The sequence below is a fragment of the Sus scrofa genome, chromosome 18, assembly GCF_000003025.6.
Source record: "Sus scrofa isolate TJ Tabasco breed Duroc chromosome 18, Sscrofa11.1, whole genome shotgun sequence".
Classification (NCBI taxonomy): Eukaryota; Metazoa; Chordata; class Mammalia; order Artiodactyla; family Suidae; genus Sus; species Sus scrofa.
Window position 1 is genome coordinate 18,244,362 of NC_010460.4, and position 21,625 is coordinate 18,265,986.

Consider the following 21,625-nt stretch of genomic DNA (forward strand, 5'->3'; position numbering starts at 1 on the left):
AAACGAATCTGACTAGCATGCATGAGGATGCAGGTTTGATTCCTGGCCTTGCTCAGTGGGTTAAGGATCCAATGTTGCCATTAGCTGTGGTGTAGCTGTAACCTACACCACAGCTCTGATTCCGTGTTGCTGTGGCTATGGTGTAGGCCAGCAGCTACAGCTCCAATTCGACCCCTAACCTTGGAACTTCCATATGCCACAGGTGTGGCCCTAAAAAGACCAAAAAAAAAAAAAAAAAAAACCAAAAAACCAAAAACAAACAAACAAACAAAAAAAACCCAAAAAACAAAAACACATGATGCTAGGACAATTGAGTAGCCACTTGGAATAAGATTAAAATCAGATCTGTATTTCACATCAATAAATGTCCGTGAGGAAACTCTATAAATAGATAAGGAATATAATTTTTTTTTTTTAAATGAAACCAAGTACCAGAGGAGAGCGTGAATGTATTCTGTGGCATGGGGAAAAAGTTTTGTAATTATGGCTAAAATCCAGAGGCAGTGAAAGAAAAGATTGAGAAATTTGACTACATTTTTTTTTAATTACATGACTAAAACATCATAAAGTATAGTATAAACCAGGGGTTTGCAGTTGTGATATAAAGTTATTATTTATATTGTCATGGTGTCCTGTATGACATTGCCACTCATTTTATGGTAAAAGGGGAATGACAGTGGCCTCATGATTAGGAGATCCAGTAGTTTTACTTGATTGTGCTTCACCTAGGACCAGACAGTCTAATGCCATTATGGGATAGCCTATTGAATGCTCAGCTTATGTAGGTTGGAGGTAGGACCCTGTGAGGTTGGGGAATCCTCCAAGATGCTATATAAGCATTGTATGGTACTGTCACCAGGAAATAGAATAGGTGGGTCCAGAAATCAAGAGGTAGAAGTAGGACTGGCCCCATCACTCTCACTCCCAGTGACCCACTTATAGAATTTAGGCTTCCCATTCTCACCCTGAATGTGAATTAGAGGTCTTGGTTCCAGGGGACAATGTTTTTAAGGGATGAAAAGGAAGAAGCATTCAACTCATTGACTTCTGGTTCCCATTGGTTGTGGATTGTCTTCAGTAGAGAAATATCCCACACTTCTGGATTGTATGTGTCTGAGTAACAATTTGGAAACCTAAGGCATTCCACACTCCAGAATCAGTGATTCTGGGGCAGGAAGTGAACCAGTTTGCACATTTGAAATGATCACTGCTGTTGGGTCACTATGTATTTTTTGTGCTAGTGGATCAGCAGGTAACGAAAGGAGCTGCTGTTCTCATAAAAGTGGTTGACCATGATACCTACCAGGAGCTAGGATTGTTTCTACATAAAGGTAACAGAGAGGACTGTATCTAGAATTCAAGGTTTTCACTTGAGTGTATTTTGATGTGTTCGTTCCTGGGAAGATGGTGATTAGGGAATAGGGAACAACCAATAGTCCAACAAAGGCAAATCCAACAAAGGGCTCAGATCCCTTGGGATAGAGGTTTGAGCCACTTACCAGACACGTAACCAAGATGAGGTGAAGTGCTGACTAAGAGGGAAGGGAATAAAGAATGGGTGGTTAAAGGAAGGAGATGATGAATATCAATTACGGCTTTGAAATGAGTTGTAGCAGCAAAGGTTGAACAATGTGCTACTCATTTTCCTGCCTCTTGTAGAAATACTGCCTCTTGTAATCTAGTGATAGATTAGCTTTAATGGAAGTCACGTTCAAATGTGAGAAGTGCAAAGGGTGGACTGTATTGGGTGCCACTTTTGTGCCATCTCCCATTTCTTCAGTCCTATCTTTGATCCCAGCTGTGGTTCTGGTCAACATTTTCATGCAAGGTCCAGCTCACTTGCATCGATAGTGCCTCAGTTCAACTTGTGCTGTGTGTTTTGCTTCCTTATCCTACAGTTTCACCAGCATTCCCTGAACTCACATGTGTGAGTGTTAACATATGAATGTTAAGAGAGTGGAGACTTAATAACACTCTGGAGTTAATGCTCTACCAGAGGCTTAGAGCTAGTGAAATAATTCATTCCTTTTCATCCCTTGACTCTGTGGTTTCTGAGATGTATTTCATTAGGCTCCTCAGAAGATTGGTCTTTAAATTATCAGTTGCTTGTGGCAGTGACACGTTAGAGAAAACTTCTTTTTGTTGATTTTTCCTCCTCTGGTTTACTCTCTCATCTTTAACTTCTCCCTCTGAACACATTCCCGAATAAACTATATGTAAGCCTTCGCTATCAGGGCAGCCCAAGCTAGACGGAAGAATGGAGCAGGGGTTGGCAAACTATGGCCCATGGCCAAAATTCTTGCCTCATTTTGTAAATAGTTTTATCGAAACATAGCCATGCCTTTTTGTTTATGCATTGTTATGCCTACTTTTGTGCCATCAAACAAGCGGAGGAGAGAGAGGCCCCAGAAGAACCAAACTTTGCCAAGCCTCAGTTTTTTTATCTAATTGGAAGAATGCTAACATCTGTAAAAAAGACTGGTTGATAAATTATTTATATCCAAACAGTGGAAATCTGTGCTACCATTAAAGATATTTTAGATATACTATTTAGATATTTAAAAATATATAAACATATAAAACTTTAAAACATCTGCCAATATGGAAAGATTTTCAAGTTGTTAAGTAAAAGTTATACCATTAACTAAAATGGAAGGTTCCAGAAGAGTGGCCAGCCATTGGCCTGCATTTTAATAAGTTTCTATGGTTGTGTATATTTTAGAAACTTCCTTAAAATATAAGCAACTGTTCACAATGGCTGTCTCTTGTTGAGTGGCTCTACAGGCTAGGGTGGGTGAGGAGAGATTTAGACTTTATATTTTATACTTTTCTGAATATTTTGAAAATGAATTATATGAATGAAATACTTTAATAATTGAAAAATGAGAGAAATTGAAGGACTGTTGTTGGATAGTCTGTTTAAGGGCAGTATAAATGCACAGAAGACAAGAGAAGGAAGGGTAAAAAGTGAATAATATAAAGGCTAAACACCTTTTAAAATTAGGCACAAGAAATTTTGTAGCTCAGTCCGCACTTCTCTGCCTGTTTTTGCAACTCTGCAAGAAAGATCTGAAACCATTGACAGAGCTGTCAGTTTAGCAAACCATTCCTGAGAGACCTCACGAAGTAATTAATCATTTGAGTCGGTTTCTTTTAAAATGTCTGATGGAGTTCCCTTCAGGGCTCAGTGGAAACGAATCTGACTAGCATCCATGAGAATGCAGGTTCGATACCTGGCTTCCCTCAGTGGGTTCAGGATCTGGCGTTGCTGTGAGCTGTGGTGTAGGTCGCAGACTCGGCTTGGATCTAGTGTTGCTGTAGCTGTGGTGTAGGCTGGCTGCTATAGCTCTAGTTCATCCCCTAGCCAGGAAACCTCCATATGCTGTGGGTGTGGCCCTAAGAAGACAAAATATAAAGTAAAACGTCTGAGTTTTTGGTATTGTGGAGGATTTCAGCATGAGGCTCTCTATATCACTTTTTTTTTAATGCCTGTTGTCAGTATCTAAAATTATGCATATATTTAGTTTATGTGCTTATCTCTTTTACTGCTAGAATGTAAGCTCCATGAAGACAAAGACTTTGCTCACTGCTATATTAAGATTTAAAATAGTCTTCTATCCAATAATTTTTATATTATCCAAAGAAGACACTCAATAAATATTTATTGAATCAGTAGTTGCATTGAGATACTGATGGGGACAAGTGGAATTAGCTAGGGGTGGACTCCACAGGAGAGAAGATTTTGATCTCATGGTAACTAATTTGATTTTTCTCAGTCTGACTAAGGACATGACTGGAAAGGAAGATGTGTACCGAGGCCCAGCCATCAGGGCTCTCTGCAGAATCACTGATGTAAGTTCTTGCTTTCCTGAGGTATCAAGGGGGACCCGTGTTTTTCTGCAGGTGGCAGTGGGCTTCTCTGGTGAGAAATGTTGAGTCATTAGCATAAGAGCAGCGTGACCACCAGAAGGGCTATTGTGGCTCCTGGCTTTTTTCTTTTTTCCTTTTGTTTGTTTCAATTAGCCTATTTCTCTCTATATTACCCTCATGGACTTTTGTCATATTTAAGGCACATTTGCTTGCAGGAAACAAAACCCATTCAAATTTAGCTTAAAACAACAACAACAACAACAACAAAACAGCTCTCTCAGAATTTGAGGTGATGCTACCAGAACAAGAAATAGAGCAGCTTTAAGGAATTCAGCAGCAAGATCTTTAGATAATTGCTGTTATGAGCCATCGTTTATCAGGCTCAAGCCCTTTTATTTAAATATTTAAGACAGGCAGTGTGATTAGCTTATGTCCATCTGGGTCCAAGTCAGGTATTTAACCTTGACTAGTAGTCTGTTGTACTGGGGAGGGATGAGGTTAATAGAGTATGTTAGGCTGTCCCTGTCTTGAAACTCTGAGCAGGAAAGGTTAAAATGAAGGACAGGCTAGATATTGCCAAATACATTGAATAATACTTCAGCTACATTCATAATTGGGTGTGTTTTGTGTAGTGTTTTCAAGCTTTTCAAGTTCCCAAGGTTAGGCTAGATTAAATGGTAAATCTAGATCTTAGAAGGAATAATAGAAACCTTTTAATATTTTTTGCTGCTCAGTTATTATTATTATTTTGATGGTTTTTGTTTTTAGCATTAAATTGGTAGCCTAAGACCTGACCATGCCAGGGCTAGCAGTAAGACTCTCTTCATCTAAGTATTGATCTTGGTGGGTTGATATATCTTTATTTGCCACCACATTCCCAGTGCTAAGCTTTCTTCCAGATAAGTTAAAAAGAACTTTATTTTCAGAGGATTTCATATGGAGAACTCAACATAGTAGTATAGTCCACATTTACTTACTTTGCTTCTTTCTGTCTTTCTTTCTTCTTCTTCTTTTTTTTTTTTTTTTTTTTTTTTTTGACTGCACCCTTGGCATGTGGGTCAGGGATCAAACATGCGCCACAGCAGTGACCCAAGCCACTGTTGTGACAATGCCAGATCTTTAGCCCACTGCGCCACAAGGGAACACCTACATCTATTTATGTATCCAGAATAACCAGAGATTGTAGTTAATTTGTAGGACTCTCTGGAATCCATATAAAAAATATGTCTTACACATAGAGGTATCTTCAGGACTTCAAAAACAGCTCCCAACCCCATTTAGGAACTTCCTTTATAGTATCCTGATAGGATCAGCCTCTACTTGTATATTTCCTCCAAGATGGGATTCTCCAATTTGAGACAGTTTATTTCATTGTGTGTCATTCCTCTTCCTGAAATACACTTAAGTATTCCTTCTTGAAGCTGCCATTTGATTGTCTGGGTGCTGCCTTCTGGGATATGATTACTCTGTTACATGATAAACCTTTTCATGCATTCTAAACATTTGTACAGAAACAACTATATGACTGGTTTTTATAAATCATATCATTTTGCATGAAGATGTTTTGCTTCAACAGCTTTTTCTTTATGAATGTTCTTAGGGAACAATGTTGCAAGCCATTGAAAGATACATGAAGCAGGCCATTGTGGATAAAGTCTCCAGTGTATCCAGTTCAGCATTGGTATCTTCCTTAGTAAGTGAACAAGTAATTGTCTGGTTCTCATGCATGGTGCAGTTTCTAGTTGCAAAAACAAAGTATCACTGTGATTCTCTCACAAATGAAACATTAAAAGATAATGTACACATTACTGTTACTTTATATAAGATTGCTATAAGACAGAGAGCACTGAGCAATTAAAATGGGCAGTTAAAAACATGAAATGTTCATATGTTTGAAAGTTGGTGGTCAGCAGAAAGTTATGCTGTACACATGATATAGATGGGGGTAAAGGTGGACGGGGGATTAGGGAAGAAGCTGAGAATTAATCTCTTTCTTTAAATCTGCCTTTATCACCAGCCCTTCTAACCTCCCCTCTTTGTCCTCTGCTTTTGTTGGTGCCCTGTGTCTCCAGTGTCCTTGTGCACAAAGTCTACTGTCCCACTACTAAATTTCCTCCCAGGAAGTGCTCTTTGTTTTAGTAGTATCTTTTCTTTCTCTTTTTCATCAAAACAAAATTTATTCATGATGGCCTATCACTTTGTATTTGATTAAAATTGGTTACTAATGTGTGAATGGATTAGATCATCTGAATCACAGGATTCACTGGTTCTGGAATATAACTGATCAAGTTTTACAGCAGGTACTCTACTTTTTTATTGTATTCTGTTTTTTTTTCTTCCAGCTGAGTTTCCTGGAAGTAAAACCTATATGTTAACATTATTTAAGTACCATCCCATTAATGATCCAGTCCCTTCCCGTCCTTCCTTCTCATTACTTCCCTTTATATACCTCTCCTAGCCCACAAACATATACTTGACTCGGCAAAGGGGTCTTAAAAGTGTTTCAGGTTTATTAGTTGTCTCAGAGGCTTAAAATAGACTTGTAAAGGAATTCCTGCTGTGGTGCAATGGGATTGGTGGCATCTTGGGAGCGCTGGGATGCAGATTCAATCCCCAGCCCAGTATGGTGGGTTAAGGATCCAGCGTTGCCATGGCTATGGCCTAGGTTGCTGTTGTGGCTTGAATCTGATCCCTGGCCTGGGACCTCCGTATGCTGTGGGGTGGCTAAAAAAAAGAAGAAAGACTTGTATGGAGTTGCTGTCATGGCTCAGCAGAAACAAATCTGACTAGCATCCATGAGGACATAGGTTTGATCCCTGTCCTTGCTCCGTGGGTTAAGGATCCCGCATGCTGTGAGCTGTGGTGTAGGTTGCAGATGTGGCTCACTTCTGGCGTTGCTGTGGCTGTGGTGTAGGCTGGCAGCCGCAGCTCCGATTCGACTCCTAGCCTGTGAAACTCCATATGCCAAGGGTGCGGCCCTAAAATAAAAGGCAAAATAAATAAATAAATAAAAAAGGCTTGTAAAGCTACGAAGTTGTTTGTTTTTTTCTGGAAATATCTGTTAGTGATTTTCCAAGAAGGCTAACTCATGTTTCTAAACTTTTAGTGACCGTGTATGATCTGTTCTCAACTTTTTCTGTATTTAGCACATGATGAAGATAAGCTATGACGTCGTTAAGCGCTGGGTCAATGAAGCCCAAGAAGCTGCTTCAAGTGATAATATTATGGTCCAGGTACTGTCATTGAATCACCTTAACTTAATTCTCCAGATATGCTTTCTTTAACCCTATGTTTTAGGGGCAATTTATTGATTCCCCAGATGAGTGTTAGCTAAAGGCTGATATTAAGCAGACCATTAGTGCACATTCCTAAGTAAATGTCCCACTAATTATGACTACCACAGAGGCCCTGCTAGTGTTCAGTGGAAGCTGCAAGAATGTTTGAGAAAAATTCTTACATTCATTGGTAGTTGAGATACTCATTCCAAAGGTGATAATTCATTTCACTCCTTTGTTTGGAAAATAATTTGTGAAGAAGGATGTTCAAGCCCGAGCTTCGGAGGGCTTGATTATAGTAGACATTATAAAAACAGTAATTTCCACTTTTTTAAAGCTTTACAAATGTTTTGTTGGAAAGATCTCCATTTGATATTCATTAGGCTGTTCTTAATTAAAAGGAACAAGGTTAAATTCTTAAATGGCAATTTTATGTAAAGTACCCCATTTGTATTTGAGAGGGTACTTATTTATCCCCTTTCAGTGTTTACAACTTCTCCTGTTAGCATAGTCAGTTATGAGGAAATAGAGTAGTAATTTTTCCCTTGGGAAACATTCTCACCCTCCTAACTCTGATCATTGTGTTTTTACATAAAATGCCATGATAATTACACCCCTTAAGCTTACTTTAGGAGATTAATCCTTAAACTACTAACATAACCGCAGATGATTTAAAACCACTAAGAAAGACCTGTAACACTGGTAAAGCCTTGGACCTGAGAGCCTTTAAGGATGGATGGGGCAACGGTGAGCCTGCTAAAGCCATCTTCAGATTGTATGTCACCTCCTTAATGCTTACCTAATCTGAATTAACAGCTTCTGAGGGCAAATTAGAAACTCTTCTCTTTTCAATCATGCCTGTGTTTGATTCAGTATGAAAAGGGTATTCTGTTTGTATACATCAGACCTGGGTGTCTTTTATTAAAAATCTAGTTCTGTATGAATTTATTTTTATGTAAGTTTTATTCGCTTCCTACTCAGCTTTCTCTCTATTTTACATTCTTTTTCATGTTCTTTAGTACCATGCATTGGGAGTTTTGTATCACCTTAAAAAGAATGATCGCCTTGCTGTTTCTAAGATGTTGAATAAATTTACTAAATGTGGTCTCAAGTCACAGTTTGCTTACTGCATGTTGATTCGAATTGCCAGTCGCTTACTAAAAGAAAATGAAGAGGGGTAAGTGTTTTCACCTAAACATAAGTAATTTTCCATTTGCTGGTTAACATACCTCACAGTTTATTTCCTTTATGAATATTTTTAGGGAGTGCTGACTTTACAGATGGATTTGGTATTTTCCAAATTAAGGAAAAAAAATCATGGGATTCCAAGTAACACAGCTTTTATTCTTACCTTAATGTATGCTCTGGTATATGTACTTAATAGTTTATGATTTCTGATAATACAATTAATAATAAAGTGATAGTGAACAAAAAGTACTTGTAGGGTATACAGTAATTAAATATGAAAACTGGAAATGACATTAAGAGTCACCGTGTTTATCCCTTTTATTTTTATAAAAGAGAATGTTGAAGTCTGCATTTAATGATTTATTTAAATGATGATTTATTTAAATGATTTATTTATTTAAAGCACACAAGGGAGAACAGTAGAATTACGCATTTGTAAGGTTTTTATATTATTCATGAAATGTTATATTATCTGATGGTAGACTGTGATATTATAAGGATGAATATTGTAATCTCTTGAGTAATCACTAAAAAAATTAGGAGATGAAAGTAAATGTCAACAGAGAAGATAAAATGAATTAAAAAAATATTCACTTGAGATTCCTGCTTTCAGTAATGGTAGGGAAGCTTGGTCATATTAGCCTTTCTGCAAATAATGATTATATCATTAGTACAAAACTATGCTCCCCTGAAATAGGAAAACCTACGCTAATTGAAAGTACTGGTGACTGGTGAAAAGCAGGCAAAAATGGAGAGAAATTGATGCCTGAAAAACAGAAGCTATACTGGCTGAGATTTGTGGGTAGCTGGCTAATTTCTAAGGGCACTGCACACAGTTCTTGGCTATGGCATCAAAGAAAACCATAGTATTTACTGAACAGTGGGGTCAGAACACAATTTGAAATTAGAAGAGTGATAAAGATTTAGGGTATAAGTCCCAGGAAAGAGGGAGCCATGGTTATGTGAGCCTCAAAATCAATTTTAAACTCTGCAAAAATCCTTGGCTGACCATTGGACTATGCATGTATGAGGGAACACTCTAGGAAATGTGACAAAAAGCAGTAGGTTTCAGCTGAAAGAATCGAATGGAGAATTCAATTGCAGTTCACCATGAAGGAGATAATATTTGAATTTTGATCCCAGCCAAGTTAACTAACTGCTAGAGAAACATTTTAAATTCTAGAGTCTTTGTCTTATAACATTCACAGTGTCTATATGTAGTAAAAAAGAAAAAGATTAAATTGCTAAAAGTGCAAAGAATTTGGAATATTTGACCAATAGTTAAGAGAAAAAGTAATCAATAGCAACTGACCCTGATATGGCCCAGGTATTCAGATTAACAGTTAAAACCTTAAAGCATATGTTATAAATTTGTTAGACTTTAATGGGAAACAGAGTAAATGAACAGAGGACATGGAAACTTAAAAAAGGAGCTAAAAAGAAATTTTAGAACTTAGCACTATATCAGAATTTAACCAGAGAAGCAGAATACGTAGGAGATAAAAATATAAAGACTTTTTTTTTTTTTTTTTTTAATAAGGAAGTAGCATATGCAGTTTTGGTGCTTGCTAGTAAGCAAGTCCAAAATCCATAGGGTAGGGTGTCAGGAAAGGAAGGTCACAGGCAGTCTAGAACTCATGGGTACAGATCAAAGCTGCTCTTCACTGGTAGAATTTGTCATTTCACATTTTACTGTAAGCAGCAAGAGAAAACCAGGTTTTTACCACTTTTCTCAGAAATTACCTCAAATAAATATCCAAGTTCATTTATAAGTTCTGCTTTCTACATAACTGCAGGACACAGTTTAAGATCTCTGCCAGTACATAACAAGGATCCACCTTATACTGACAAGTTTCTGACTCCCTTCTGATCCTCCAAGAGCAGCTTTCTAAAAGCAGTCTATGAGCCCTCACTGGTTGTCCTTTAAGACTAAATTTTCTAGTTTTCAAATTTTCTAAAATGACTTGCATTCAAGGCATTTTATTGTTATTTTTATTTTTAGGGCCACTTCCTCAGCATATGGAGATTCCCAGGCTAGGGGGTCTAATTGGAGCTACAGCTTCAGGCCTACGCCACAACCACAGCAACACCAGCTCTGAGCCACGTCTGTGACCTACACCACAGCTCATGGTGACACTGGATCATTAACCCACTGAATAAGGCCAGGGATCGAACACGCAGCCTCATGGTTCCTAATCAGATTCGTTTCCGCTGCACCACGACAGGAACTCCTCAAGGCATTTTAGATTTGCTTCTTTATGCTCATCAAAATTCTTCCACTCTTAGAGTTCTCTTGTAGTGGCACAGTGGGTTAAGGATCTATTGTCATCACTGCAGCAGCTTGGGTTGCTGCTGTGGGTCGGGTTCAATCCCTAGCCTGGGAAGTTCCATTTGCCATGGGTGTGGCCCACCAAAATTCTTCCAGCCCCTACTCATTATCTGATTCCAAAAGCAGTTCTATAATTTTAGGTATTTGTTATAGTAGCACCTCACTTCCAGGCACTAAAGTCTACTAGTGTTTTATTGCTGCCAAAACAGATTGCCACAAATATAGTCATAACATCCATGATCTCACAGTTCTGTAGCTTACCATGGGCTAAAGTTCAGACGTTGGCAGGGTACTGTTGCTTACTGGAAGCTTTGGGGAAGAATCCACTTTTAATCTCATTAAGGTTGTTGGTCATCTTCACTTCTTTGTGGTCATAAATTGTAGGTCCCTATTTCCTTGCCAGCTGTCAGCCAGGGGTTGGTCCGTGCCATGTAAGGTAACACAGTCACAGGTTCTATGAAGGAAAACATGGATATCTTTGGGAAGCCATTCTGCCTGCTACAAGTATAGTAATTAAATGGATAATTTGTTGGATGGGCCTAACACCAAACTAGAAATGGCTAATGAAAGAATCAGAGTTAGTTTGTTTGAAGATAGTGCTATAGAAACTTAACCGATTTGTAGAACATAGAGATAACAGATTAAGGAAAAACAAAGCTTCATAGAACTGTGGGATAATATCAAGTGGCCTACCACTTTGATATGAAATTGGACTTAATGAGAGAGTATGAGAGAACAGAGCAGAAAAGATATATGAAAAAATACTGAACAAGTATTTCCCAGTATGCATTTATTCTAGAAGTGCAAGGTTGATCTAACAGTCAAAAAATAACGTAATATTCCTTAAAGAATAAAGGAGAAAATTCTTAACATCTTAATGGATGCTAAAAAAGCAGTTGATAAAATTCAGTGGCAATTTGTAATTAAAAATCTCTTTTCAAAGCAAATAATAGAAGGAAACAAATCCTTCTGTCATTCATTTGCATTGTTCATTTGCATAGTGTTTCCCAGCTCTTGTTTTGTATTCTTATTTCTCTTCTCTGTGTGTGTCTGTAATTTTATCAGGGGTTTTTTAGCTTTCCCCTCAGTTGTGTTTGCCTCTTCCTGGTACACTCCGACCAAGACCATTAATAATAACCAAGAAATTCTAACCCAGGCACTCTTACCCTCCAGATTTTGCATTTATTGGGACTTGAGGGCTATTTCCTACAGGCACAGGCAGCTACTGAGATCAGCCATCCCAGTAACTGGCCATGCTGCCAACATGCCAAAATGAGTTTGATTCACTTCCAGAAAGCCACAGTAGAAACCTGATTTGATGCCCACCTTGTTATAACATTTTAATACGAATAAGTACAACTATGTAAGCAAAACCGACATCTAACTTCCTGGAGTAACTTTCATTGGGAGAAACTCACAGACTGAAGCAGTACTAGTTATACTGGGTCCCACCTTGCCCTTTCATTTTAGTATGGTGTACAGAGGTCTATCAGGACCATTTTTCTCACTCTGAGAGAAGGATGACCCACAGGCTTTGAGACTTTTAAACTGCATTAAGTACAGAAGCACCAACCATTCCCTGTCATGATTAGGGGTGGGATACAGAAATAAAGTAATGTGGCAGACTTATCTGAGGCCACAGAAATAAAAAAGTTCTGGAGAGACTTATAAACAAGTATATGCCAACAAATTGGATAACCTATAATGTATTTTGACAGCTTAGCATATATTTTGAGGAAGACAGTGCCCTTCCCTGGTATAATAAGGGGCTGGGATCCTAACCTTGCCAAATGTATGACTTGACATGCTAGTAGAAGAACTCTCCATGTCCACCTTTAGGGTTGGGGAAGTACCAGCTCCTTCTTCAGCATGATAGGGAGCTCCAGTCCAAGCTTTGTGGTTGACCAGAATCTTACACATTTGGCTGGGTCCAGTTGTTATGGAGGTTCCTGGGAATCCAACTTCTTTTCAAAGTGGCCAGAAAGTCAGTTTTGACAAAAGAATATACCCCTCACTTGGAAATTTTCATAGTTTCTCTGGCAGTTATTTTTGATTTTGTATGTGTATTATCATAAATGGCATTTCAAAAAATTATAGTTTTTGCTATAATCTTACCTTTTTGTTCTGCTTTTATGGTTTCCTGTAAGTTTTTGTATCCCATGTTTTTGTTTGTCTGAAAGTATTTTCTAATTTCTCTTTTGATTTCTTCTTTGACCCATTGGTTGTTCAAGAATGTGTTCTTTAATTTCCACATATTTGTAAATTTTCCAATTTTCCTTTTGTTACTGATTTTTAGTTTCATTCTCTTGTGGTTGGAAAAGATACTTGGTATGATTTTAATCTTCTTGAATTTGTTGACTTGTTTTGTGACCTAACATGTGATCTGTTCTGGAGAATGTTCCCGGTGCACTTGAGAACAGTGTGTATGCTGCTGCTGTTGGGTGAAATGTTCTTTATGGGTCAGTTTGGTCTGTAATGTTATTCCATCCACTGTTTCTCTACTGATTTTCTATGTGGATGTTATATCCGTTATTGAAAATGGGGTATTGAAGTCTTCTACTCATTGAATTACTGTCTGTTGTTCCCTTCATATCTGTCAATGTTTGATTTCTATATTTAGTTTTTTTGAGAATTGTTTTGACCATTCTGAATCCTTTATATTTCCATATACATTTTAGGATCAAACTTTGAATTTCCACAACAAAAAGCCTGCTGGCATTTTGATAAGGGTTGAATTGAATAGAATAATAGATCTATTCTGGGTAAATCAATTTAGGAGAACTGCCATCTTGATAATATTGTGTCTCCAAGTCCATGAACAGAAATTGTTTATTTAGATTTTTCAGCAGGGTTTTGTAGTTTTCAGTGTAGAAGTCTTGAATTTTTTTTATTAAATTTATGTTTATTCTTTTTGATTCTGTTATGAATGGAATTGTTTTGTTTTTGGATTTATTGTCACTAATGTATAGAAACAGTGATTTTTGCGTGTTGATCTTATATCCTGTAACCTTGTCATGTATTCGTTCCATTTGTGTGTGTGTGTGTGTGTGTGTGTGTGTGTGTGTGTGTGTGTGTGTGGTATTCCTTGGGGTTTTCATGTATAAGACCATCTACTCTGTGAACAAAGACAGTTTTACTTCTTTCTTTCCAAACTAGATGTCTTTAATTTCTTTTTTACCTAATTATACCATCTTGAACCTTCAGTACAATATTGAGTGGAAGTGGTGAAAGCAGTTATCCTTGCATTGTCCTTGATCTTAAAGGGAAAGCATTAATAAGCATGATTTTAACTGTAGATTTTCTGAAGATGCCCTTTACCAAGTTGAGGACATTCTCTTCAGTCCCTAGTTTTTTGAGAGTATTTCTCATGAATGGGTGTTGGATTTTGTGGATTGCTTTTTCTATATCTATTAAGATGATCTTCTGATTTCTATCCTTTTAATTATTAATTGGTATGTAACAGAAATTGATTTTCTGATATTAAATCAATTTTGCTTTCCTGGAATAAGTGCCACTTTGTTATGGTATATAATTCATTTTATGTATTGGTGGATTCAGTTTGATGATATTTTGTTAAGGAGTTTGTATCTCTATGTCAGGAAGGGTATTATTAGTCTGTAGTTTTCTTGTGAGAATGTGTCAGGTTTTGTTACTGGATAATACTGGTATCACATCATTAGTTGGGAGGTAGAGTACCCTATATTTTCTGAAAGTTTGTGAAGAATTGGTATTATGTCTTTAAGCATTTGATAGACTGAGTCAGTGAAGCTATTGTGACCTTCATTTTTTTTTTTTTTTTTTTGAGGGAAGATTTTAAATAACTAACTCATAGGTCTGTTTAGATTCTCTATTTTTTTGTGAGTCAGGTTTGATAGTGTGATATTTCTATGGATTTTGCCATTTCATCTAAGTTATCTAATTTATTAATGTATAGTTGTTTATAATATTCTCTTTTTTTTTTTTGTCTTTTTTGTTGTTGTTGTTGTTGTTGTTGTTATTGTTGCTATTTCTTGGGCCGCTCCCGCGGCATATGGAGGTTCCCAGGCTAGGGGTTGAATCAGAGCTGTAGCCACCGGCCTACGCCAGAGCCACAGCAACGCGGGATCCGAGCCGCATCTGCAACCTACACCACAGCTCACGGCAACGCCGGATCGTTAACCCACTGAGCAAGGGCAGGGACGGAACCTGCAACCTCATGGTTCCTAGTCGGATTCGTTAACCACTGCGCCACGACGGGAACTCCCTATAATATTCTCTTAAAAACATTTGAATTTCTTTAAGGTCACTAGTATTATCCTCTACTTCATTCCTGATTTTGGTAATTTTTTTTTTTTTTTTTAATGCTTTTTGGGGCCGCACTCGCGGCACATGGAGGTTCCCAGGCTAGGGGTCCAAGCGGAGCTGTAGCTGCTGGCCTATGCCGCAGCAACATCAGATCCAAGCCGCATCTATGATCTACACCACAGCTCACGGCAACGCCAGAGCCTCAACCCACTGAGCAAGGCCTGGGGTTGAACCTGCAACTTCATGGTTCCTAGTTGGATTTGTTTCCACTGAGCCACAATGAGAACTCCTGATTTTGGTAATTTGTATTCTTTCTCCTTTTTTCTTGTTTAGTCTAGCTAAAGGATTGTCAATTTTGTTAAATTTTTTCAAAGAACTAACTTTGGGTTTCATTGATTTTTCTTTGTTGCTGTTATTTTTCTGCATTCTAGTCCATTCGTCTCTGCTCTGATCTTTTTACTTACTTCCTTCTTGCTGTGGACTTGGTTTACTCTTCTTTTTCTAATTTCTTTATTATGGAAACTTAGGTTATTTATTTGAAAACTTTCATTTCTGGTATAGGTGTTTACAGCTGTAAATTCCCTTCCATGCATTTTTTTTTTTTTTTTTTTTTTTTTTTTTTGCTATTTGGGCCACTCCCGCGGCATATGGAGGTTCCCAGGCTAGGGGTCGAATTGGAGCTGTAGCCGCCAGCCTATGCCAGAGCCACGGCAACAAGGGATCCGAGCCGCGTCTGCAACCTACACCACAGCTCACGGCAACGCCGGATCATTAACCCACTGAGCAAGGGCAGGGACCGAACCCACAACCTCATGGTTCCTAGTCGGATTCGTTAACCACTGCGCCATGACGGGAACTCCTTCTTCCATGCATTTTTTAAACTACATTTCTTAAATTTTTATTGTGTTTTTTTTTATCAGTTTCAGATATTTTCATGTTTTCCATTTGATTTATTCTTGATCCATGAATTACTTAGAAATAAGTTGTTTAATTTCCAGATATGGGGGATTTCCCTGATTTATTTTTTGTTATTGATTTATGATAAAGTTGTGGTTGGGAAATATTCTTTGATTTCTGTCTTTTAAATGTATTGAGGTTGTTTATGGCTGGCATTTAATCTATCTTTGAGAACTGTTTATATGCACTTGAAAAGAATGTATAATTTACAATGACTGGGTTGGATGTTCTGGATTGAGTTGGGGAGTTTCTGTCATGGCTCAGCGGAAACAGATCTAACTAGCATCCATGAGAACACAGTTTCAATCCCTGGCCTTGCTCAGTGGGTTAAAGATCTGGTGTTGCTGTGAGCTGTGGTGTAGGTCGCAGTTGTGGTTTGGATCATGCATTGCTGTGGCTGTGGCATAGGCCAGCAGCTACAGCTCCAATTGAACCCCTAGCCTCAGACCCTCCATATGCCATGGATGCGGCCCTAAAAAAAAAAAAAAAAAAAAAAAAAGATTGAGATGGGTGATTAAATTGTTCAAGTCTTCTATACCCTTAATAATTTTCTATCTAGTTGTTCTATCAACTGTTGGGTAGGTGTAGACATCTCTAACTGTTATTATTAAATGATCAGTTTCTTCTTTTGTGTTAAGTTTTCCTTCATATATTCTGAGGCTCTGTTGTTAAGTGTGTATGTTTATCATTGTTATATCGTCCTGACATATTGACCACTTTCTCATTATGATGTGTCTCTTTTTGTCTCTTATATTTTTGTCTTAACTTCTTTTTGTCTGATATTAATATAGCCGCTCCTGATTTCCTCATAATTACTGTTTGTATGGCATATCTTTTTCCATCGTTTTACTTTCATTCCATTTGTATCTTTGAATCTAATATGTGTCTCTTGTAAATAGAATATCAGATATTTGGATCTATGTGTTTTTTTTTTTTAGGGATGCACCCATAGCATATGGAGGTTCCCAGGCTAGGGATTGAATTGGAGCTGTAGCTGCTGGCCTACACCATACCCACAGCAACATGGGATCTGAGCCACATCTGTGACCTACACTACAGGTCACGGCAATGAGCTGGATCCTTAACCCACTGAACAAGACCTAGGGCTTGAGCCTGTGTCCTCATGGATACTAGTCAGATTCATTTCTGCTGAGCCACGATAGGAACTCCTGGATTTAGCTTTTTCATCCTATCTGGCAAATCCCTATGTTTTGGTTGGGGTGTTTAGACCATTTACATTTAATGTGATTATTGACAAGATTGTATTAATCTTTGCCATTTTGCTTTTTGTTCCATATAAGTCTCCTGTCTTTTTTGTTCCTCTTTTCCTCTTTGACTGCCTTCTTTTGTGTTAAATAAATATTTTCAGTGTATCTTTTTAATTTCTCTGTCAGTATTTTTATTTTTTAAAAAGTGGTTTCATTAGGGTTTAGAACATGCATTTTAAATTGACTACAATCTACTTTAGATTAAGACTAATTTAATTATAGTGAAATATAGAATCTTTGCTCCACTGTAGTTCTGTTCTCTCCCTGCTCCTATTTGCTAGGTATATTACATGTGTATGTGTTATAAATCTAATAATATGGTTTATAATTATTGTCTTAATACAGTTTTATGTTCTTTAAATTAATTAAGAAGAGAAATGAAAAAGTTACGGAATTATTATAAAATTGATGTTAATTCACATACTTACCATTTCTCATTTCTCTTTGATTATTCACATCACTATTTGGAGTCAATCTTTAAGTCTAACAGACTTCCTTCAATATTATAAATCAGGTATGTTAGCAGTGTATTCTCTCAGTTAGCTGCTTATTTGGAAATGTCCTTTTTTAGCCTTCACTTTTGAAGATAGTTCTGTTGGATAGAGTTTTATTTATTTTTTTTAATTTCAGCACTTTGAATATGGCATTCTCTATCCCATTGTTTCAGGTGAAAAAGTAAGCCATCGATTGTATTGTTGTTCCTCTGTACAATGTGATGAGTAGCTTTGATCTTGCTGCTATCAAGATTTTCTCTTTGTCTTATGCTTTCTGCACTGACTCTGGTGTGTCTGTGTGTGGATCTTTTTTTTTTTTTTTTTTTTTTTGGTCTTTTTGCTATTTCTTGGGCTGCTCCCACGGCATATGGAGATTCCCAGGCTAGGGGTCCAATCGGAGCTGTAGCCACCGGCCTATGCCAGAGCCATAGCAACGCGAGATCCCAGCCGCGTCTGCAACCTACACCACAGCTCACGGCAACGCCAGATCGTTAACCCACTGAGCAAGGGCAGGGATCGAACCCGCAACCTCATGGTTCCTAGTCAGATTCGTTAACCACTGTGCCACGACGGGAACTCCTGTGTGTGGATCTTTTGATATTTTTCCTACTTGGGATTCTTTGAGCTTCTCAACTGTATAGATTAATTTTTTAATCAAATTTTGAAAGTTTTTTGGGTCATTATTTCTCTAGCTATCCTTTTGTCCCCTTTGTCTTTCTCCTTTTCTTCTGGGACTGCTATTGTGAAAGTGTTGGTATACTTGGTCATATTCGACAGGTCTCCAAGATTCTAAGTTTTTTTTTTCCTTTCCCCTTCATTTTTATGTTCCTCAGCTGGATTCTCAGTTTACTGTTTTTTTTTCTACTGTTAGTGAGTGCAGCTCAGGTGTTGAATCAGATTTGAAATAAAAAAAAATTGTTTCTAAGCTTTCTTTTATTTAAAAATTGAAGTATAGTTGATTTACACTTGTGCTAGTTTCAGGTGTACAGTAAAGTTGTTCATATATATGTACACATAATTTTTTAGATTGTTTTTCATTGTAAGTTATTGAATATTGAATATTCAGTATTACAGGTTATGAAATATTATTCCCTGTGTTATATAGTAAATCCTTTTTGCTTGTCTATTTTATATATAGTAGTGTGTATCTGTTAATACCATATTCATAATTTATCCCTTTCCCTTTGGTAACCCTAAGTTTGTTTACTATGTCTATGAATCTGTTTGTTGTATAAATAGATTCCTTTGTATTATTTTTTTTTAGATTCCACATACAAGTGATATATAATATTTGTGTCTTGGCTTGACTTACATCACATAATATGATTTTCTCTAGGTCCATCCATGTTGCTGCAGATGGCAATAGTTCATTCTTTTCTATATTCCAGTGTGTATGTGTGTGTGTGTGTGTGTGTTTATGCTACATCCTCATCCATCCATCTGTATGTCTTGTCTGAAGTAAATAGTGCAGCTGTGAACATCAAGGTGCATGTATCTTTTCAAATTAGTTTTTGCCTTTTCTGGATATACACCCAGGAGTGAGATTGCTTCATTGTTGGGTAGCTCTATTTCTATTTTTTAATTTTTATTTATTTTTAATTTTATAATTTTTATTTTTTCCATTATAGCTGGTTTACCATGTTCTCTCAATTTTCTACTGCACAGCAAGGTGACCCAGTTACACATACATGTATACATTCTTTTTTCTCACATTATCATGCTCCATCATAAGTGGCTAGGTATAGTTCCAGTGCTATACAGCAGGATCTCATTGCTTATCCATTCCAAAGGCAATAGTTTGCATCTGTTAACCCCAAATTCCCAGTTCATCCCACTCCCTCCCCCTCCCCTTCCCTCTAGACAACCACAAGTCTGTTCTCCATGTCCATGGTTTTCTTTTCTGTGGAAAGGTTCATTTGTGCCATATATTAGATTCCAGATATAAGTGATATCATATGGTATTTGTCTTTCTCTTTCTGACTTACTTCACTTAATGAGAGTCTCTAGTTCCATCCATGTTGCTGCAAATGTCATTATTTTGTTCTTTTTGATGGCTGAGTTGTATTCCATTGTATATATATACCACATCTTCTTAATCCAGTCATCTACCGGTGGACATTTAGGTTGTTTCCTTGTCTTGTGAATAGTGCTGCACTGAATATGTGGGTGCATGTGTCTTTTTCAAGGAAAGTTTTGTCTGGGTGTATGCCCAGGAGTGGGATTGCTGGATCATTTGGTAGCCCTATGTATTGTTTTCTAAGGTACCTCCATACTGTTTTCCATAGTGGTGGAACCAATTGACATTCCTCCCAATAGTGCAGGAGGGTTCCCTTTTCTCCACACCATCTCCAGCATTTGTTATTTTGGACTTATTAATGATGGCCGTTCTGACTGCTATGAGGTGGTACCTTATAGTAGTTTTGATTTGCCTATATCTCTAATAATCAGGGATGTTGAGCATTTTTTTCATGTGCTTGTTGGCTATCTGTATATCTTCTTTGGAGAAACGTCCCTTCAGTTCTTTTGCCCATTTTTCTACTGGGCTGTTGGCTTTTTTGCTGTTGAGTTGTATAAGTTGTTTGTGTATTTTACAGATAAATTCCTTGTCAGTTGCATCATTTGAAATTATTTTCTCCCATTCTGTAAGTTGTCTTTTTTTTTTTTTTTTTTAATGGTTTCCTTTGCTGTAGAAAAGCTCGTCAGTTTGATTCGGTCTTATAGGTTTATTTTTGCTTTTGTTTCTGTTGCTTTGGGAGACTGACCTGAGAAAACATTTGTAAGGTTGATATCAAAGAATGTTTTGCCTGTGTTCTCTTCTAGGAGTTTGACTTACATTTAAGTCCTTAAGCCATTTCGAATTTATTTTTGTGCATGGTGTGAGGGTGTGTTCCGGCTTCCTTGACTTACATGCAGCTGTCCAGTTTTCCCAGCAATACTTTCTGAAGAGACTGTCTTTTTCCCACTTTATATTCTTGCCTCATTTGTTGAAGTTTATTTCTGGGTTCTGTATTCTGTGCTATTGAGCTGTATGTCTGTTTTGGTACCAGTACCACACTGTCTTGATTACTTTGGCTTTGTAATATTGCCTGAAGTCTGGGAGAGTTATGCCTCTTGCTTGGTTTTTGTTCCTCAGGATTGCTTTGGTAATTCTGGGTCTTTTGTGGTTCCATATAAATTTTTGGATTGTTTGTTCTAGTTCTGTGAAAAATATGATGGGTAATTTGATAGGGATTGCATTGAATCTATAGATTGCTTTGGGTAGTAATGCCATTTTTACAATATTAATTTTTCCAACCAGCATGGAATATCTTTCCATTTCTTTGAATCCTCTTTAATTTCCTTGATTAATGTTTTATAGTTCTCAGCATATAAGTTTTTCACCTCCTTGGTCAGGTTTATTCCCAGGTATTTGATTTTTTGGGATGCAATTTTTAAAGGCATTGTATTTTTGTATTGCTTTTCTAATATTTCATTGCTAGTATCAGAAATGTGACTGATTTCTGAATGTTAATCTTACATCCTGCTACTTTGCTGAATTTGTTGATCAGTTCGAGTAGTTTTTGGGTTGAGTCCATAGGGTTTTCTATATATAGTATCATGTCATCTGCATACAGTGACAATTTTACCTCTTCACTTCCTGGATACCTTTTATTTCTTTCGTTTGTCTGATTGCTGTGGCTAGGACTTCCAATACTATGTTGAATAAAAGTAGTGCAAGCAGGCATTCTTGTCTTGTTCCAGATTTTTTGTGTGTGTGTCTCTTTAGGGCCACACCTACGGCATATGGAAGTTCCCAGGCTAGGGGTTGAATCAGAGCTGTAGCTGAGCCACAGCAACAGCAACACCAGATCTGAGCCACATCTGTGACCTATACCATAGCTCGTGGCAACGCCGGATCCTTAACCCACTGAGTGAGTCCAGGGATCAAACCTACTTCCTCGTGGATACTAGTCAGATTCG

The 21,625-nt window shown here is 37.4% G+C and overlaps 1 protein-coding gene across 1 annotated transcript in view; it reads left to right on the forward strand.

Annotated features, from left to right (window-relative positions):
- COPG2 (coatomer protein complex subunit gamma 2) overlaps positions 1-21,625 on the forward strand; it is a 122,159-nt gene that overhangs the window by 34,984 nt on the left and 65,550 nt on the right. Inside the window, 4 exon segments of the mRNA NM_001246238.2 lie at positions 3,777-3,852; positions 5,471-5,563; positions 7,017-7,103; positions 8,165-8,322. Of these exon segments, the coding sequence (NP_001233167.1) occupies positions 3,777-3,852; positions 5,471-5,563; positions 7,017-7,103; positions 8,165-8,322 (414 nt within the window).